Genomic DNA, 8631 nt, shown 5'->3' with positions numbered 1-8631 from the left:
ATTAGAAATTTTCTTCTGCAATGCGAGCATTTGTTTGTTTTGTTTTGTCCAAGTGTTTCGGCTGTGGAAAATCTGCTGGAGTGTTACGTTTACTTCATAAAAAAGAAAACATTTTGGGAATACAAATTATTTATTTTGATATAACTCTTTTGATTAACTTACTTTCTTCATTTCACCATGAGGTATCTCTTCTCATCATGGAATTAATCACATTTGCACTCGTCACCCAAACACATGCCTCCTTGGTTGTTCATTTCAATACACATCATATTACACATACCAGAATCACAATCTCCTGCCTTCTTAGAGCTTTTCGAGTTAAGTGTAAAGAATCATTTTTATATTAAATAAAACAATATTTTCAAGCGCCATTTATCCTTAAGCCTACACATGTTCAATATTAAAACTAAAACTATATTACTCACTATTTTTAACATTTCAATTAAACGTTTAGTTAAAACTGTGCAGTTAAAGCTGAAAGTGTGTAGGGGACTTTTTATAATTTGCAATATTTTCTTCTAGTATATGCACGATAGAACTTTGTTATTCAAACATATTGACATCATGATCATTATCTCCAGAAAAATCTGTGAAATATTTTCACACAAATTTTTCGACAATGTACACCCACGATACTAGCAGTTGTTGCAACAATTGGTTTGCGTACCCAATGAGATGTTCTACGTTATCGGTTAACTGATAACAAAGCTTTCAGGGAACAAATAGTGATCACATAAAACACGTACATAATGATAAGCATGTATAGTGCTTATCCTTATTTTTCTTTTCTAATAAAAAACTGACAACATAATAACTATACTCTAAGACAGTCCCTTATTGTCCAATAAATGATTGAATGTTAATTAGAAATTATACCAATCCACAAAGGAGTTCTCTCATATTGAAGAAATTGAATTGAATGAGTGAAACGGTTATAAAATATTCTTTTTCGGTAGCATTAATATTGTGTACCGTCGATATTGTTCCGTCTGTAGCATCTGCATCTTCCCTGTGCGCAGTCGCCGCCATGGAATCCTTGCCGTCTACACCACCAGTCACAGTCTCGTGGATTACAGCAACTGAGTTGCTTAGATTCGTCTGTGACTTCGTTGTCTGAAAATGTCATAGTTCTAAATGTCGTATCTGGTATAACTGTTTTTATTTTATTTTTGGTGAAGATTTCTCATATATAAATATACACTAAAGGATTTTCTTCGTGACGAAAAAGTGTCTTAGTACAGGAGTTAAAAAATATAATTTTTGGGTAGCATTAATATTGTATACCTTCGACATAGTTCCGTCTGTAGCATTTACAACTTCCCTGTTCGCAGTCGCCGCCATGGTATCCTTGCCGTCTGCACCACCTATCACATTCTCGTGGGCTGCAGTCACTGAGTTGCTTAGATTCGTCTAAAACTTCATTATCTGAAAATATAATATCAGTTATAAGTACCTTTTGGAACTAGTTTAAATATTGTTATGTAAGATATTGAATACCGTTGTTAATGTTCTGTCTGTCACATTGACATCTTTCATGTACGCATTGGCCACCAGAGCAACCACTGTGTCTGCTCCACCAGTCACAGTCTTGTGGATTGCAGTCGCTGAGTTGATTAGATTTTTCTGAGACTTCATCATTTGAAGAAAACGTAACTGTGATAAGTGCGTCATAACATCATCAAGACATTACTTAGCGCTTCTAACTCGCGAATCACAAATATTACGCTTAAATATTTTAGTGATTTCGTCTCAACTAGACCTAAATAACATGCAGCGTTCTTCATAGTCTTTTTACAACAGTTAGTAGTACTAAATTTTATCTTTCTGTCTTAAGAACGTAACTTTATAGATGTTGTAATATGCATATATTCTTTGATTACTTCAATAATATAAATCTTTATTATAGTATAAAAATGTTACATCATACCGGTAATACTCTTCAAAATGTCACATTTGCAATTTCCATTGACGCAGGCGCCACCTGGAAATCCTATGCGACGGCAGGATTGGTCACATCCGAGAGGGCTGCATTGCTTCAATTTATTTCTTATCCATGTTTTAATATCTGAAAAAAATAAACACTTTTAGTGATATCTAGTAGAGCCAGTTAAGGTGAAAAAATAAAATTAGGAAATACCATGACTTAGCCTGTGATGGGTTAGTCGCTTTTTTTGACATAACGACATACAATGATTTATAACAATAATAATAATCGATAAACAGTTGGATTAAGGACCGGATACAAAAGGCAGTTATTTTAGAAACCACACGCATAGTGAGGAGGTTCCTATCTCTGTAGCCCTCACTGCTGGATGCTTGAGTCATGGGATTCCGCAGCCGATGGTATACTATTTTTTATATAAAATATTTTGTGATTTTTTTAAATAGATAAAAAATTAATAAATGAATATGGATAATAGTAATATTTATTCGATTTAAGAAAATCTCATATTATTGTTATTAAAGTCTTATTGGTAGTAAATAAAAATATGGGTGTCACTTATAGTATATGTATACATTATTTGTCTAAAGATGAGAGTTGCAGTATAGTTGTATTGATTGATTGATTGATTGATATGATTTAGGTGTATATATACAATATTATTAAGTACCGTTTCTGGTGAGTCTCTGAGTGCATTCACAAACATCGCCATGACAAGTTCCAGTATCAAAGCCCAGTGCATGGCAAATACGACTGCATGTGTCCGAATTGCAACTGTCCTCCTTTTCTTCGTTAACATTGGCTTTTACTGCATCTGAAAAAAAGGTTTTTTTTTTTAAAATAATCTATACGATTAATAAAATTGAATTGTCTGTATGTAATGTCGAAAAAAAAATATTTCGCGAACATGTTGTATTTGCGTCATTTATAAAGAAAAACCAATGATTAAAATTTTTGTCTGTCTGTAAAATCATGCAATCCATTACCAATCGAGAATCCTATGTGCGCACAAAAGTTTTATTGTTTATAAGCGCCAGAGGTTAATCAGAGTTAAGATATATTATTTTGTATCGATCAACAATCTTTCTTTGTCTTCTTATTAATTTTTTTGAGACAATTTATTCATAAAACTCACCGTCATTGTGTACATTGACCAGCACAGATGCGCTAACAGTACAAAGTAAGGCAAGAACTGTAATTTCGCGTAAAGAAATCATTTTTTTGTTACTCTAAAGTCTGGAAACATGTAAACATCACTGTTGACTAAATAGGCTACAAAACGCCCGGCCTTTTTAAGTACTGTCGGATTTTAACCCCTCCATGTTGCAAAAATAACGTGAATCATTCGGTATTGCATTGAACAACAACTGATATTCTTGTTGTTTACTTTGTTATCATAAAAGGAAGACACGAAAGTGTTTTTTTATCAGACTGATACAGAAGCGTAATGTTTTTGGACCGTATGTATGTGGGTTTGTATGTCTGCCAATTGCATTGTGATATGTGACCTTGTGTAGCCTAAATGAATCAATTTTAATAATTGAGATGTTATTCAATACATATTCTCCCCAGTATTGTTAGAGTGCATTTACTCGTATTTTAGTTTTGTAATTAATATTTATTTAAGTAAAAAATTATTTATTCCTCTCTTGCAAGAATTAATGTCTATATGAAAATGAATGTTAAAATTAAATGCACTTCATGCATTCAACATTATTCCTTAAAGAAAGTTATTAAAAAATCAATAAACTCGATGAAATATATCTCAGTGTCAATTAAAAATTCATAGCGTAAAGGAGTATCAAAAAATACGTTATAATAGCCGCCAAGATATTTGATTTACGCCAATTATATAATTGTTTTAAAATATCTTTGCGGCTATTAACTATACATAATTCTAAATTCCTAATAATAATGTTTGTTTTGCATATCGTTGAAGTTATAATTTTTTTATTTTTTTTTATTTTTGTCAGTATACGATAAATCTTATAATACTGACTTATTGAAGTCAGTATTATGACTATTAGACTTATTGAAGACAGTCAGAACACAGTTTTTCCCTGTCTATGTATTGACATAGACAGGGTAAAAACCGTGTTATTTTGTGCCTATTAGATTTTTCCCATTTTAGCGCTGTCGGTAGCGGTTCGTAGCGTTGGTGAGGATTCAAACTAAAAAGAGAAACTATCAGTAACATTAACGCTTTTAAGTCGGAACTATTTAAACTGTTATTATCAAGCAGTGACCTGTACATAATCTATAGACGTCAGTCAGTCTTAAATTATTGACAAAAAATTATACACATGTTTAAAAAAGTATATTTTTTTGAAAACATTCAATTTAATCTTAGAATTGTAAATAAGCATTAAAAATAAACTAACTTTAGCATAGCGCCATAGTGTCCATTTCATATTAATTGTACATTAAGGGGACCACTTAAAGATTCTGAGTGTTATAATTAGATAATTTTGTGAATACAGGCTATGAACGTACAATTGTGATAGTGAGTTGGTGCTGAGCAGATGCTTTAAATATTCCATTAGACTTAATGGAATGCTCAATACCAAACACAGATTCCTATTTCCCTACGACGTATTCCATTGCAAACTCATTTCAAAAATAAATACGCTTATTGTTTGTGGTGTCATATATTTGAAGAGAACATTCTCGACTTGTTCTCAATCACAATCAATCATTTTATCCTTTGTATCATAATAATTGGGGGGATCTTTGGGGGAGGCCTATGCCCAGCAGTGGGCGTAACGAGGCTGAATGAGATGAGATGGATCATAATAATTATGTGAAAGAACTAAATTCGCTTCCCAGTTAGGATTGAATATTGTAGCAAATTTTTGCCATTCTAGGGTAACCGTAGAACTACAATGCAGTGATACTTGTACATTCCATTTAAAAATACAGCGACTACAATATGTGTGAATATAAGTCTCACGCCGGTCGCGTCTCGTCAATCGAAAATAGAGTAATGAAAATATAGCTTTACCCCCAGGTATACGGACAAAGGTTCATAAAAGGTGAAAGGTGAGAGAGCGGGGTATCAGATTCCGCGATAGTATCATTTAATTATGCACTTCATCTATCTATATATGTAAAAGAAAGTCGTGTTAGTTACACTATTTATAACTCAAGAACGGCTGAATCGATTTGACTGAAAATTGGTGGGCAGGTAGCTTAGAACCAGGAAAAGGACATAGGATAATTTTTACTCCGTTTTCTATTTTTTATTTCGCGCGGACGGAGTCGCGGGTAAAAGCTAGTTATTAATATATATTTTTAAGTTTAGTTTGTAAAATTGCTAATTTTTATAAAAGTTTTCATCTGTTCTCTCTTGTGTCGGAGGCCAAGACTCAACTTGGGTTTTGTAAGTATGTAAGTATGTAACTCAATTGTATGTAAGTCTGCAATTAGTAAGATGACAATGAAATATTCATTACCATCTTTGAGTTTGCATTGTTTTCATTGGATGATTCATGCAAAGTTCGATAGATGTCGTTATGTGAGTCCTCTTTGTTTCTTACAAAAATAAAATACGAATAATCGTATTTTATTCTCTACTAGCTTTTACCCGCGACTCTGTCCGCGCAGAATAAAAAATTGAAAACGGGGTAAAAATTATCCTATGTCCGTTTCCTGGTTCTAAGCTACCTGCCCACCAATTTTCAGTCAAATCAGTTCGACCGATCTTGAGTTATAAATAGTGTAACTAACACGACTTTATTTTATATATATAGATATAAATATAGACATACTTTGGATGTTACACTGTAAACAAGATAAACATATTTTTTTTGCATTAACGTACATTGTATTCATTTCAATATATGCGGTTTGCGGTTTAGATAAACAAAAATCCCCTTTATAATATGTTAATTTTCTTCAAACTTTAGGAGTGACTTTGTAAAGTTTTTAATTAATACCAAATTAAATGTTTGACTTTAAACGTTTTACTTTAGACAACTCAATGTTTCAAAGTATAGTATTTCCATCATTATATTATTACGTGAAGCGAAATTTTTGTACTTCTTTTTAAGGAAATTTCCTGAACGGATGAACGTCAAAGACATCCAGTTAAAGTATTAGTAGTATTATTGTTAATAAAAAAATCTTCCGTCGAATTTCGAACAATGGGTGACCATTATTATAAAATAAACAACAACAACATATCTTACGCCCCTACAACAGAGGGGTAGGCAGAGACCACTGACCTCCATTTGGCGCGGTCTTGACATACCTCTCTTGCTATGAAATAAATAGAGTGAAAACACTAAATGTGACTTTTTTAATGTCATCATACTACTTTGAACATAATATATATACTTTCTATAAAACTATGAACGGTTCAATGTTTTAGAAGCACTTTGACAGTCTACACCATTACTTGTTTAGAGTTGTCTTTTGCCAGCATTTTACATGAAAACTGAACTTATTTTTAGTTTTATCATCTCTACAATAACATAGGTAGAGCTCCACATTAACGTTTTCGTATTTCTCGTAGTCCCCATTCAAAATTTGACTAGTTTCGGTGAACTCCATGCTGCCATATTTGCTCCTCAACTTGATTTGTTATTTCCTACCCTCGTGTACCATACCTGGTTTTCTGTTGGCCCTATTGGGTTCACCTGAACTCACAGGTCTATATCTACACATTATGTTACATTTTAAATCTAGAATATGGTAAGGATGAGAAATTTTATCTATGAAGTCTCAGTTTCAACCTTAGACTAAGAAACAGAGACTTCAGTGATAACGAAAGGGAAAGGTTTGTATTTAGTGGGTATATCGAAACAGAGTATGGACGTGGGCGAGAGGCGGGCGGCGGGTCGGGGAGGCGCAATTAAACTTTCATCAAACAATGCGAGCTTCGAAGGTGAACGTGACGTCCGGACGAGTAACGAACTAAATAATTAATTTTTGTAGAGTTAGCATCATTATTATTCCAAAGTAATATATTTGCCATTTCAACATTTACTTGTCTATTTTATTATAAAAAAATCATTTTCTTTGTGCGTGGTCTATTTTTGAATTAATGACGACAATTTGTATTAATAATGACAAATTAAGTCTTTTCATTACATGTTACGTACTTTACATGTTTATTTTTCTGTTATAGTTTTATTCTTTTTTTTCAATTTCTTATTTGTATTGTATTATGCCAGTACCCATCATTTAAAAGGTAATATTATGTAACATCCATTCTTGTTGTCGGTTTTATCTGATAATTAAACAATCCAAATTCGAACTTCCAGTTGCTCATTTTTTATTCTTATAAATGTCAGAAAATTCACAGTGCTAAATTGTTTGTTGGATGCAAAATGAACGATAAAACTTAGCCAATGTTATTTTTTTCTGTTACCCAAATTAGGTGTATGCAATTGTATACAAATTTTAAAAGTAAGGTTCATTTTTAACGTGCAGGTAAAATCCCGAGCGAACAAGGAAAACTAATATGATTAAATAATATCGTTTTAGCCAACTTATACAATAAGAATTTTAGCAATTATTTTTATATTAATTTATATATGGGAGTTTGTTGAGACCTCGTGCAGCCAAAACGACTGAACAAATTTTGACGAGGGAGGTGTCATAGATTCCTAGTGTTCCCCGGAATATCGTTAGCGTCTACAGTCAGAATGATTCTGTTGATACATATTATTCATACCAATAATAAGGATGAATACCCAAATTAGTATATTCACTTGGTTTTATAGATTTGTTTTACACGTTTCATTATCTTTGACAAAATGATTATCAAGGAAGACACCATCTCATGTTCTCTTCTTTATTTAATTCTCTGTACTGGTCAATAACCTGCCGAATTTGAGGTCTTTAGCCATGTGTTAGTACGAGGACGTTACAAGTATGGTATTTTATATAAGTACTAATATAGTACATAATATAAGCCATGGTAGCATATTTATTAGATTGTTACTATTGTAAAGAAAATTATATAAATTATGTAGTTATCAGCCACTAAACATTCATGTTTACCTATGAATCGTGACAAATAGTGATCTAAGTAAGAGGTAGATTAAAATGTGTTGGTGATAAAATATTTCGTTGGAAAATGAAAGCTATGTCTTAGATTGGTTAGCTACGATTATATATTATTGAACGAACGGATATTTGTGTCGTGTGAAAACGAAAATAGGTTTTACAATTTATTTGAAATCATAAAACGATTGTTTTAGATACAAATGTAATAAATAAAATGTGCTATTCTAATTAAGTAGGCGTAATATACCTGGATATTCTTCGCTCATTTAATCAACATTTTTGTTTTAAAATAGATTAAATATAAAGAATTTCTTACTACGCTTGAATGATTTTAAAAAAAATGTTCAAATTTATAAAAAAAAACTGCTGTTGTTAAGAAGTATTCAGTTAATTAGAACATGTTTCACATATTGGGAATGTTTGACGTTAGTTGGAATAGTTTTTTAATCGATTGTGCATGTATTAACCGCAGCATTTGATTGCACGGAGTGACAGAGATGCAAAATGTAAATTTCTCAGTCTGATTCCTCATCGTTTATAAACAGCTAACTTAAGTAAAGTAGTTTTTATTTAAATACTAAACGCAAACTTCAGTATACTTGAACGTTATCTTAAAAAATATAAAACCGTCTAGTGTTTATATTGGAGATTAAAAGTGTTTATATCAGTCGTTTACA

At 32.0% G+C, this 8631-nt stretch overlaps 1 protein-coding gene across 1 annotated transcript; it reads right to left on the bottom strand.

Moving 5' to 3' along the window:
• Window positions 1–343: 343 nt before the first annotated feature.
• Window positions 344–3228, bottom strand: LOC106715677 (tenascin). Its single transcript, XM_014509008.2, has 5 exons — window positions 3078–3228; window positions 2613–2756; window positions 1928–2065; window positions 1285–1425; window positions 344–1113 (listed from the first exon to the last, which is right to left on the bottom strand). Exons 1-5 carry the CDS (start codon window positions 3157–3159, stop codon window positions 959–961), a joined length of 660 nt encoding a protein of 219 aa, XP_014364494.2. The 5' UTR covers window positions 3160–3228; the 3' UTR covers window positions 344–958.
• Between the last annotated feature and the right edge of the window lie 5403 nt (window positions 3229–8631).

The sequence above is a fragment of the Papilio machaon genome, chromosome 5 (genome assembly GCF_912999745.1).
Source record: "Papilio machaon chromosome 5, ilPapMach1.1, whole genome shotgun sequence".
NCBI lineage: Eukaryota > Metazoa > Arthropoda > Insecta > Lepidoptera > Papilionidae > Papilio > Papilio machaon.
This window is presented reverse-complemented; position numbering and strand designations above follow the sequence as displayed.